At 55.7% G+C, this 12313-nt stretch overlaps 1 protein-coding gene across 2 annotated transcripts in view; it reads left to right on the top strand.

Annotated features, from left to right (window-relative positions):
* UNC5B (unc-5 netrin receptor B) overlaps positions 1-12131 on the top strand; it is a 90848-nt gene extending 78717 nt beyond the window's left edge. For both annotated transcript variants that reach the window (XM_025397398.1, XM_025397397.1), the window contains 9 exons: positions 68-262; positions 575-964; positions 1608-1695; positions 2556-2724; positions 2851-3084; positions 4906-5055; positions 5671-5835; positions 7198-7379; positions 8373-12131. In XM_025397398.1, coding sequence (XP_025253183.1) covers positions 68-262; positions 575-964; positions 1608-1695; positions 2556-2724; positions 2851-3084; positions 4906-5055; positions 5671-5835; positions 7198-7379; positions 8373-8538 — 1739 coding nt within the window. In that variant the 3' untranslated portion in view covers positions 8539-12131. The remainder of the gene's footprint in view (positions 1-67; positions 263-574; positions 965-1607; positions 1696-2555; positions 2725-2850; positions 3085-4905; positions 5056-5670; positions 5836-7197; positions 7380-8372) is intronic.
* Positions 12132-12313: the final 182 nt, after the last annotated feature.

The raw sequence follows: 12313 nt of genomic DNA, 5'->3' as shown, positions 1-12313 counted from the left end.
GGCCTCCCTGACTCCCCCAGGGCCTGGTGTCTGTGCTGCCCCTTATGTGGTCTTCCTGTCCCCGCAGTGCTGGAGGCCTCAGGGGACGCGGCGCTGTACACGGGGCTCGTGGTGGCTGTCTTCGTGGTCGTGGCAATCCTCATGGCGGTGGGGGTGGTGGTGTACCGCCGCAACTGCCGTGACTTCGACACAGATATCACTGACTCATCTGCCGCCCTGACTGGTGGTTTCCACCCTGTCAACTTCAAGACGGCCAGGCCCAGTAAGAACCTGAGGATGTCTGGGGTGGTTGGCAGAGGCAGGATACCCAGAGGGCTCTGGTGGTACCCAGACCAGAGCCAGGCTCCTGACTCCCTCCCGGGGTTTTTCCATAGAGATAACTATGTGGATGGGTATGGATTAGAGAACTACAGAGAAGGAAGGGAGTGACCCAGGCTGCGGGATTCCCAAAGCTTCCCGCAGCTGGCAGCAATTGAGCCTTTCACAGCTGGACATTTGGGTGGGATTTTGCAGTGGGAGCTGGGCCAGTGAGATGGGGCACAGCTGGGTCTGACTATAGCCCCCACTCCTGCAGACAACCCGCAGCTCCTACACCCCTCTGTGCCTCCTGACCTGACAGCCAGTGCCGGCATCTACCGTGGACCCGTGTATGCCCTGCAGGACTCCACCGACAAGATCCCCATGACCAACTCTCCTCTGCTGGACCCCTTACCCAGCCTTAAGGTCAAGGTCTACAGCTCCAGCACCACGGGCTCTGGGCCAGGCCTGGCAGACGGGGCTGACCTGCTGGGGGTCCTGCCGCCGGGCACATACCCTAGTGATTTCGCCCGGGACACCCACCTCCTGCACCTGCGCAGCGCCAGCCTTGGTTCCCAGCAGCTCTTGGGCCTGCCCCGAGACCCGGGGAGCAGCGTCAGCGGCACCTTTGGCTGCCTGGGTGGGAGGCTCAGCATCCCTGGCACAGGTGAGCCCCTGCTCTGCTTGTGTGTCAGCCTGGCCTCAGCACCTCCTCTGCGGACTGCCCCCACACCCATCCAGCAGAAGACAGGGCTGCCCTAATCCCATATCACAGATGGGGAAAGGGAGGCCTGGTGGCAGGAAGTGAGTATAAAATAGAGAGGTCTGACTAGAAAAGCTAGGCTTCAGGCCTGCCTGTGCCCTCACTAGGGCAGAGGAACCCTGGGCCAGCCACCTTCTAAGCTTCAGTGTCTCTGTTGTGTGAGAGAGAATAGTACTATGTAGTTCAGCAGATCTACAAAGCACTGTCCTAGAACTAGCAGCAGAGGGGCAGGGGCGCCCATCTTAGTTTGCAAAGCCAGCAATTAACAGCTTCCCAGCACCGTACACTAAGCTAGGAGTAGGGCTGGCACTTGGACCTCCAGACCCCATAGCAATGTCAGAGACCCCTGTCTTCCTAGACAAGCCAGCACTGGTCAGTGGCCTGGCCTCTGCTTGCATCCAGTCCCCAGACCCCCTCCCACCCCTGGCTGGTGACCACCTGGAGCTCAGGAGATATCTTTCTCTCCCAGCCCCAAACTGGGGCCAATTTCCCAAACCCTTGTTCTCCTGAGCTCCTGGACTCCCTGCTGACCTCCCTCTCTCCCTAGGGGTCAGCCTACTGGTGCCCAATGGAGCCATTCCCCAGGGCAAGTTCTACGAGATGTATCTACTCATCAACAAGGCAGAAAGCACCCTGTGAGTAGAGCCCCAGCCCCTGCTCCTTTTTCTTCCTCCCATCCCTTGCTGCGTGCCCACACTTGGCGCCCCTTCTAAACCTGGTGCTAAGACCAAACAGTCCTCCAAGGAAAGCATTAATCTTACTGGGTCCATGTTTAAAACTTGCAGAACCAATACCATAAATCGTAAAACTCAAAGGCAATTGACAAGCTGGCTACAAGTATGACAAAGGGCTAAATATCCTTACTATGTAAAGAGACTTTGTAGATCAATAAGAAAAAGTAAATATCTCACTGTGAAAATGGGCAAAGGATATGAACAAGTGATTCACACACACACTCTCACACAAACACACTGGCCAGTAGGTTATGAGAAAATGTTCAGTCTAATTTGCGGTCAGAGAAAACTAATGAAAAAAAACATGAGGTATATTGGGATTTTATTATTATTGTTATTATTATTATTAAGGAATTTGCAAGGACCTTTTTCCGAATAATACCCTCTTGCTGGCAAGAGAGTGGGAACATGGCCTTCTGTGGCACGTGGGTGGGAGTAGAGATTGGAACCAGCTCTCTGGAGGGCACTTTAGTGTAACCTATTGAATACCTTCCAAAATTACACAACCTTGGAAAATGTAAGCAAGGAATTCTGAGCTATGATAATGTTGCAGTGAAACAGCAAAAATCTGGAAACAACCTCAAGATTCATGCCATTTTCTTTGCCTCGTTTGCCCCCATGACCTCTGGGAATGCAGAGTCCTGAGTGGCAAAGAGCTGCCCTCCACCTCCCGGGCCCTGGGCAGGCTTGGGAGCCCAGCAGGAGCCTGCACCTTTGCCGAACTCTTCACTGCCTCCCTCCTACCCTGTGTCCTCCCCCAGCCCGCTTTCAGAAGGGACCCAGACAGTATTGAGCCCCTCGGTGACCTGCGGACCCACAGGCCTCCTGCTGTGCCGCCCCGTCATCCTCACCGTGCCCCATTGTGCCGAAGTCAGTGCCGGTGACTGGATCTTTCAGCTCAAGACCCAGGCCCACCAGGGCCACTGGGAGGTGAGGAGCCAAGGTGAAGGTTGACCCAGCTCTCCCAACCTTCCCAGGGAGGCAAAAGAAAGCCCTTTTCCTCTGGCCCAGCCTCAATAACTGTGACCACTACCCCACCCTTGCTGTCCCCTACAGGAGGTGGTGACCCTGGATGAGGAGACCCTGAACACACCCTGCTACTGCCAGCTGGAGCCCAGGGCCTGCCATATCCTGCTGGACCAGCTGGGCACCTATGTGTTCACGGGCGAGTCCTATTCCCGCTCAGCAGTCAAGCGGCTCCAGCTGGCCGTCTTCGCCCCCGCCCTCTGCACCTCCCTGGAGTACAGCCTCCGGGTCTACTGCCTGGAGGACACACCTGTAGCACTGAAGGTAGGGCCAGCTGCAGGTGCCCACACAGCCCTGGCCGGCCAGCTGCATGATCCCTGCCAGCATCCCCCTCACCAGGCTCATGGGCCCTCCCAGGAACCCTTCCCCACCACCAGCCTTATTAGGTCACGCATGCGGCCCTCACACACTGAAACAGCTTTGGGCACAGGGCCTGTCTCCAAGATCCAGGTTAGAGGTGGGAGGCAGACCAGGGATCCCTGAAGGCTCTGATGGGGTCTGCCCCAGGACCGAGGGAGCATGAGACCAGGAGGGGCTTGGGCTGGTGGGGAGGGTCTCTGGGAAGGCTGACATGTAGGAGTTTCAGCAGAGAGGAGTGAAGGGCATTCCAGACTGACGGAAATGACTGCGTTTCATATGCGTTTCAGCTGAAAGGCATAGGGAATGTGTGAATGTGAGGGCAGGAGAGATGGGCAGGGCTCAGCCTCCCAGGAGCCTGTGCCAAGGAATTTGGAATCCACGCGGCAGGAAGGGGAATGGACCTGGTAGACACCTGTTCACAGGTGCTCTTTAGAAAGCCCCTGTGGCTATACTTGGGGTGGGTAGATGAGAGGGACTGGCCCCTGGGCCACAGGGAGTGACAGCAGCCAGGAGAGGCGGGGCTGGATGCTGTGTGTGCTCAGTGGAATGGACAGACTGATGGGATGGGCAGTGGGAGGGGAAGTTAAGGCTGACAGCCAGGCTCCTAGCATGTGTAGAAGGATGGAGAGCCATGCCCCAAGTGAAGGAAGGGTCGTGCAGATGAGGGGTGGTCGGGACAGGAGGGAGGGAAGCAGAGGGGAGGGTCTTATAGTACCGAGAGCCTGATGATGGCAGGTATGGAGCCCTGTGTTAGCACCATTATTCCCTGCCAGCCTTAGAGCCCTTGTGCATTCCCCCATTCTCAGGAGCTCAGGCTCATCCTGATGTAACCCTGGAAGCATACAGATACTTGGCTGTGCGTGAGCCCGTTCCCCTCCCACCTCCCATCTGCCCTCCTCAGTGCCTCATGGTCCTTTCCCATGGCTCCATGCACCTCCCATTTCTGCTGCCTGGCCCCATCCAGCTCCTTCATCTCCCAGACTCATGGGACTTGTCCCAAAGCCCACACTGCAGACAGCATAGGTGAAAGAGGCCCATGGGAGAAGGAGTGTCCCTTGCTGGGAGGACACTGGCTTGAGATGCCAGTGGTCCTGCGATGGGTGGGAGGTGCCTGGGAAGTGCTCCTGCAGCTGGACCTCTTGGTCCTGGGGCATTGGCTAATGGCCAGCTTTGGCCAGAGAGTGCTATAGAAATCAAGAGGGAAGTTACCAGGTTTTGGCCTGATGGCATTCTTTGTTTATTCAACCCTCCATCCATTATCCATCCATCTGTCCGTCTGTTCATCCATCCATCCGTCTTTCTGTTCATCTGACCGTATACCCATTCAGTCAGCAGCCCATCTGTTTACCTATTCATTACTCTTCTATCTATTCATTTATCTTTTCTTCCATCTTTCTATTCATACACCCATCCTTGTACATCCAACTGTATATTCATCTGTCTATCTTTCTAGCCATCGATCTGTTTATCCATCCATCTGTCCATTTATTAGTCCCTCTAGCCATACGATCATCTATGGATTCATTCATCTAGTCATCTTTCCCACTGTCTGTCCATCCATCCATCATCCATTCATCTTCTCACACCATAAGCCCTCTGTGAGCTCTTGCAAATGCCCAGCCACGCACTCAGATGGGCCCCTGACTCCTGCCCTGCAGAGTGCAGCAGAAGAGGCCCATTGGCCAAGTGTGATGGGTTCCCCTTCCCCATGCCCCTGGCCCACAGGAGGTGCTGGAGCTGGAGCGGACTCTGGGTGGCTACTTGGTGGAGGAGCCGAAACCCCTGATGTTCAAAGACAGTTACCACAACCTGCGCCTCTCCCTCCATGACCTCCCCCACGCCCATTGGAGGAGCAAGCTGCTGGCCAAATACCAGGTGAGGGCTGGGCTGATGGGTGGAGAGGGGCAACACTTAAGGGCTGCCTGGGAAGACCAGCTCCCTCCCGGGCTCTGCCTCCCGGCTCTGCCCTGTGGCCTCCCTGGGTCTCTCACAGTCTCTGTCTTCTCCCAGCCCAGTCTCCAGGCTCCCAGCCATCCCCAAGCACATCCCCAAATTCAGGGCAGTGGGTAACCACATGTACACTTCTGCCCTGTCACATCCCTACACGCACAGATGCCTGTGCCCTTCATCCTCACAGAGGCTCCCCACCCTTCAGGGCATGCCCTCCTGGCAGACTGTCCATCTCATCTGTGACAGCCACAGCCTGCTGCTGCCCACGCAGCAGCACCTGAGACCATGAGGCCCCCCAGCCCCCAACACACACACACCTGTGCCTTTCCTTCCCTCACGTACCCCGCCTCAGCTCCCTTCTGGAACTGAGGGTCTGACACCAACTCAGCTGGCTAGCTTAGGGCACTTGACCTCTCCCCATCTGGGTGGAGAGACCTGAACTGCCCACCGAAGCTCCCCGAGCTCTCCCTGAGTCTCCATTTCCATAAGGACAGGGCAGGCTGGCCTTGCCTGCCTGGTCCTGACCCCCTCCTCCTGCAGGAGATCCCCTTCTATCACATCTGGAGCGGCAGCCAGAAGGCCCTCCACTGCACTTTCACCCTGGAGAGGCACAGCTTGGCCTCCACAGAGCTCACCTGCAAGATCTGCGTTCGGCAAGTGGAAGGGGAGGGCCAGATATTCCAGCTGCACACCACTCTGGCAGAGGTGAGGGAAGGGGGTCAGATATTCCAGCTGCACACCACACTGGCAGAGGTGAGGGAAGGGGGTCAGATATTCCAACTGCACACCACTCTGGCAGAGGTGAGGGAAGGATGGCCAGATATTCCAGCTGCACACCACTCTGGCGGAGGTGAGGGAAGGGGGGCCAGATATTCCAGCTGCACACCACACTGGCAGAGGTGAGGGAAGAGGGTCAGATATTCCAGCTGCACACCACTCTGGCGGAGGTGAGGGAAGGATGGCCAGATATTCCAGCTGCATACCACTCTGGCGGAGGTGAGGGAAGGGGGGCCAGATATTCCAGCTTCACACCACACTGGCGGAGGTGAGGGAAGAGGGGCCAGATATTCCAGCTGCACACCACACTGGCAGAGGTGAGGGAAGAGGGTCAGATATTCCAGCTGCACACCACTCTGGCAGAGGTGAGGGAAGGATGGCCAGATATTCCAGCTGCACACCACACTGGCGGAGGTGAGGGAAGGGAGGCCAGATATTCCAGCTGCACACCATGCTGATGGAGATGAGGGCCAGAGGACACCTCTAGGGTTTGGGGCTGGGCTGCAGCACGCAGACCCCCGTAGTTCCCTCTCACCTCCCAAGTCTGAGCAGACATTTGGTCATGTTTTGCTAACAAGCATCATGTATTGATTGAGTGTCATTCACATGCTTGGCATATACCAGAAAACTTACATGATCTCACTAAATCTTCATGAGCACCAGGAGATGCATGACAGATATGATCCCCACCTGGGAGGTGAGAACGTAGGTTTTAGGAAGGGCAAGGATTTGCACACTATGCACCAATGGCAAGACTGGATTTGAACCCAGGTTGATGCAAGGACCAGGCCTATGGTTCTCAACCGTTATAAACCTGGATTGAGATGAAATCCCAGGCCACCCAGGGTGACAGCACTAGATCCTCCTCGTGGGGCATTGTGAAGAGCACTGGATACAGGTCTGGACCCAGGTCTGCCACTAACTTGGCATGTGGCCATGAGCAAGCCACTCCCCTTTTCTAGACTTCACTTTCCACCTGTACAAATGGGTGCATGTGGATTAGACTGTGGCTGGGGCTCCTTGGGGCTTCCTAACTATGAGGCTGCATCTGCATTTGCCTGGGGCCTTAGGTAAGCATGGTGCATCCCCTGAGGCCTGGAGGATGTCCATGCAGGCCTTGCCCTTGGGAACCGACCCTTCAAGTGAGAAGCCCCTGCCTGAACAGTGGGAGCCTGTCCAGAGGAGGTGGGAGTGACTCAAGGCTCAATGAGCTCACAGTCCAAGGGGAGGGAAGCTGGAGAGCAGTGCCCAGCGCTGTGCCCCTCTCACTCTTGGTCCCCACCCTTGCAGACACCTGCTGGCTCCCTGGACACTCTCTGCTCTGCCCCTGGCAGCGCCGTCACCACCCAGCTGGGACCTTACGCCTTCAAGATCCCGCTGTCCATCCGCCAGAAGATATGCAACAGCCTAGATGCCCCCAACTCACGGGGCAATGACTGGCGAATGTTGGCGCAGAAGCTTTCTATGGACCGGTGAGTATCCCAAACCACAGCCCACCCCCATCTGCCTTCGTCCTCAAGGTCTCACAGGGGTAGGCAGGGCAGGCAGCCTGACAGCCAAGACCAGCTCCCAGACCAGCCGCCCTTTTGCCACCATTTGTGGCAAATCAGGAACTCGGGACTGGATATGCAAAGTTCAAGAGTACTGCTCCCTCAAGGAGCATCATGCTCAGAGCACTGGTCCTCGAGCTGGGCAGACTCTCAGGCCCTGCTCTTTTCCCATTGTGCTGGGATAACGCTCCACCTGCCCGTCTCACAGAACAGCAGGAGACTCAAAGCCAGGGCATCAGCTTGGTGCCATCATTGTCAGCACCTGGTGTCTAGGACAGAGAAGGTGCTCTGGAGATGCTTGCTGACTGGCTGAGATACACTTTGGTGTCAAAACTCTTTTGGAGAACTTCAAATGCTGGATAAATGAATATAAAGCCAATGATAATAAGTATTATATGTATTGAAAGATGTGTAATAAACCTGCATTGAGCAGATGCTTTAGATAAGACGTTTACTAGAAATGAGTAGGACTTACAAAGATGGCTAAGGCTTTGTTCCTCCTATCAGGGGAGTTCATGGGAGCAGGAGGGAACACAGGTGGGAGGAATGAGCACATGCTACATGTGGTCATTCTCTCTTGGGGCCAGTGTCTTTCAATGATAATAACGATGATGATGAACAAGATAGTTACATGCTAGAGACAACGCTAGACCCTTACTTTATATGATCTTGGATCTTGTTGAGAGGTAACTGGCATTGTTCCAATTTTAGAGACAAGGAGACTAAGATTCTGAGCTCTAGGTTCTGACTTGCCCAGAGCCACACAGACCGCAACACAGTAGCTGGAATTCAGACCCAGGACAGTAGGACACCAAAGCTCACAGCCTTCCCACTTCCCCTTGTGCCCCTTCACCCCCAGGCTCCAGGAAGGAGCTAAGTGCTTGGGGACCTCAGTGCCCTCCTTCTCTCTGCCAGGTACCTGAATTACTTTGCCACCAAAGCAAGCCCCACGGGTGTGATCCTGGACCTCTGGGAAGCTCTGCAGCAGGACGATGGGGACCTCAACAGCCTGGCGAGTGCCTTGGAGGAGATGGGCAAGAGTGAGATGCTGGTGGCTGTGGCCACTGACGGGGACTGCTGAGCCTCCTGGGACGGCAGGCTGGCAGGGACTGACAGGTGGCAGGTGCAGGGAGGCCTGCGGGAGCCTCCTGATGAGGATGTTTGGCCTCTGCTTCCTCCCAGTTCACAGCCAGAGTTGCCTCTCCTCCTCCTCTTCCCCAACCCCCAGACCACAACCAGCCTTAGAAAATCCATGTACTCTGTTGTTAGAGGGCCCAGAGTTCCTTCTCCATCCCCGTTCTCTGTCTGTTGGCCTGAGATCTCCGTGCGGGAACCAAGATAGGGCTGAAGCCTCTGGAGGCGGTTGGGGCAGGCAGGAGGCCCTCCCTCCACCCCCCTACCCTCAGCCTGGCAACTTCTGAGTTCCATGGGTTTTAGTTCCGTTCTTCATTTTCTTCCTCCCTTATTGATTTATCCTTTCTCCCTAAGCCCCCTTCTGCTTCCACGCCCTTTTCCTCTTTGAAGAGTCAAGTACAATTCAGACAAACTGCTTTCTCCTGTCCAAAAGCAAAAAGGTAAAGGAAAGAAAGAAAGCTTCAGTCCGCTAGTAAGGCTCAAAGAAGAAGAAAAACACCAAAACCACAAGGGAAAAGAAAAACCCAGTTTCTTAGGAAACGCTAATGATTTATTATCCAGATTATTTGGATAGGTCCTTTTTAAGAAAAAAAAAAAAAAGAAAATGAAAAACAACACAAAAAAATAGAAAACTCTTTTCTTGAGTGTGGATGAGAATGGGCACACACTTCTGGCCAGGAGTGAATGTGCCTCTGTGTGTGTGTGTGTGTGTGTGTGTACATGTACGCGTGTGCATTGGGGAGAGAGAGACTGAACAGAGAGTACTTTGCTGCTAACAAATCCATCTTGGACTGAATTCTGACAAGGCCTCAGTTTCCCCAGTTGTGCAGGGAGTAGATCAGACAGGGTTTTCACTGTCTAGATTTAGCTGGCTAGATTTCCCTCTAAAATCTTAAGCAGATGCTGAATCTGTAAAGCCAAGGAGTGCTAAGGGCTGGAGTGGGTGGGCCCTCCCTCCCACAGCCCCAGGGAGATACCTCTGGGCTCCTGGGAATCTGGATTAGGAAAGTTGGGATGAAAGAGGAGGCTGGCTGTGAGCCAGGGAGAATGTTCCAGTCTGGTTTTGGTCTGGTGGCTCCTAGAAAGGGATGTGGCTCAGAAGTGGGACTCAAACAGAGAGACGAAGTGGGGGAGGAAAGTCCTCTACAGACATCTCTCTCCTGGGGGCTGGATAGCTTTACCCTAAGGTGGGGCCAGCCCTGACACCCTCATCCCATCCTCAGCCCAGCAGCCTCTGGAGCAGGGTGACGCTCTCTTGATGGCCAGGAATCCAGAATCTGCCCTTCCCGAGCCTTGGTTTCTCCTTCTGTAAACCAGAGTGATGGCTGAGAGGTCCTTTCTAGCTCCAGAAGCCGGAGCTTCCCAGTGTCAGTCAACCCTGCAGTGTGGGAGGCTGGGAGGCGGGTGGCCTGGCTGTGCTTTGCATGCCCAGGAGTGGAGGAGGAGGCTGAGAAGCTGGTTTCCCAGCTCTGATCTCCACAGGCACCTCCTATAACCCTCCTCTTACCCACCCCGCCATGGTCTGGGAGATCTGAAATAACCTTTCCCAGTGGGTGGGGTTGCCAGGGTAGAGGGGACGGCACACACTACCCCCACCCAACCTGTTCCAGGGGCCCTGCATGGTGCAGGATGAGTCTCTGCCCTGTGCAACTGCCTGGCAGTGGCTGGGACAAGGATCTTGCAGCCAGCACAGAGGCCTCATCAAAGGCCTCTCCCTCTTGGCACTCCAGGCAGGGCAAGTGCCAGCTTCCCCAACACTTCCGGGCAGTGACCCTAGGGCGTGCCCCAGCAGGCCTCTGAGCAGCCACTGGGACCCGTCTCAGCACATCCTGGCCTTTGAAAGTCTGATATCCTGAGAGGAGGGCAGGTTTTAGGGCTGCAGTTCCAGCCAGCGTCCCCAGCTTGGCTTCTCTGCCATGGACTCGGCAGCTCGCGGGGCTTCTTACCACCCACCAGCCCCCTGGGGTGTGGCCTGGCTGTGGGCAGAGGAGGACTTGCCTGGAGATTTGAGAGAGGATTCCTTCTACCAGGGCTGCTGAGGGCCAGGTCTGCATCAGGGGCTGGACCCTGACTGGGTCTGGAGGCTGAGACTAAGGCTCTCAACCCTGGTGCCTCCAGGCACCAGGATGCTGCCTCGGATGAAGGAAAGTGCCAGATGACAGGCATTTTCCCTGCCGAAGTGCCCGTCCCATGGGCTCAGCCTCACTGGTCACTGTTAGCCCATGCACACGTGTGGGCCTCGGTCACGTGGCTTTGAGGGCAGTCTGACCAGGCTAGACCACACGTGCCGTGACAGGGGGTGCCATTCCCCTTGCAGGCTCTGACATGTCCACATGCAGCCTGGCCGTCCAAAGACCAGGAATCGAGTTGCAAATCTGCCATTAAACTGCTGTGCGACTTCCGGCATATCACTGCCTTCTCTGGGCTTCAGTGTCCTTTTCATACCTAGAATGCTGCAGTCTGAGGCTCTTTGGGTTCAGACACACCGTTGTAGGCTTCCGTAGGGGACCCTGTGATCTGTCGTGCCCCTCCTCCCTGTTCTTTTCTGTCCTCCCCGCCCCACCCTCAGAAGCTGCTTGCTCTGCCCCCAAGACAGGAGCTTGACGGATGAGGTGCAGCCAGCCACCCAGGTGCCATTTCCAGTCTGACTTCTGGAAATGTGCACCATGTCCTAGAGCACAGACCCATTGACTGGAGCCTCCTGGGAGGGTTCAAACCGTCCAGCTCTACGAGAAATGCCCAGAAAGAATTTGCCAACTCCATCCGTCTGTGGAGGCTGTCTGCCTCCGGGGTGGAATCGGTGGTTTCTCCTCCAATTCAGACCCGAGAGGTAGCCCCAGAGGGCGTGTACCTGGTGGGCAGCAGCTCAGGTACCGTTGGGGGTTGCAGGGCCCTTACGCAGGTGTTTCTCTCTCTCTCCTCTCTGGGGTGCGCGTGTGCGTGCGTGTGCGTGTACCTGTGCTGTTCTCTGTGAGCACATCAGGGTGCCCCTCCGAGAACACGTGCACGTGTCCCCACCTGAGCAAGCATGTGTGTGTGCTCCTCTGCGTCCCAGGTTTGGACGTCTGGAGGTTGGTGTGCCTGTCTTCTGCCCTCCCTGAGCCCACAGGGTCAGTCAGTGTATCTTCTACGTGCCTCTCCCTCTGCCTTCTCTCACAGTGCCCCCGGCTCCAGAGCTCAGGGGTAGGGGTTCTCCTGAAGGTGCAGGGGACCCTCCTCATCTCCTGGACCCTCCAGGGCACTCTGGTCCCTATTCCCCAGCTCCCAGGCAGCTGAGCCGGGTCTCTTAGGGGAGGTGACCAGCAGCTTTGGTGCAGGGAGCTCTTGGTGGGGCAAAGGGCTGGACCCCTGCCAGGTCCGTGGACATGGTTATATGCCCGGGAGGGGCGGGTGCAGGGCCCCAGGGATGGCCCCCAACCCCACCTCTGTTTATTCTGTAAACTACAACCTATAAATAACCTTTAGCATTCCTATTGTAACAAAATTAATTTTTATGAAATAAATTATATTTCCTAGTCTGATAAAATCTGGGTTGCATTTGGCTGTCTTCCTGTTGGTAATTGGGAATGACTGTGTTGCTCTTCTCAAAATTCCATGGAAGGTGGAGGTGTCATTGTCAGTTCAGAGCTATCTGACCCCCAGGAGATGAGCAAGCCCAACTGCCTCATTTTATAGAAGGGAAAACTGACTCAGAGAGGTGTGAGGACTTCCCTAGAGTCACA

Source organism: Theropithecus gelada, chromosome 9 (genome assembly GCF_003255815.1).
Source record: "Theropithecus gelada isolate Dixy chromosome 9, Tgel_1.0, whole genome shotgun sequence".
In the NCBI taxonomy this organism is placed as follows: domain Eukaryota; kingdom Metazoa; phylum Chordata; class Mammalia; order Primates; family Cercopithecidae; genus Theropithecus; species Theropithecus gelada.
The sequence above is the reverse complement of the archived record's forward strand: the minus strand, read 5'-3'. Positions and strand labels throughout refer to the sequence as shown.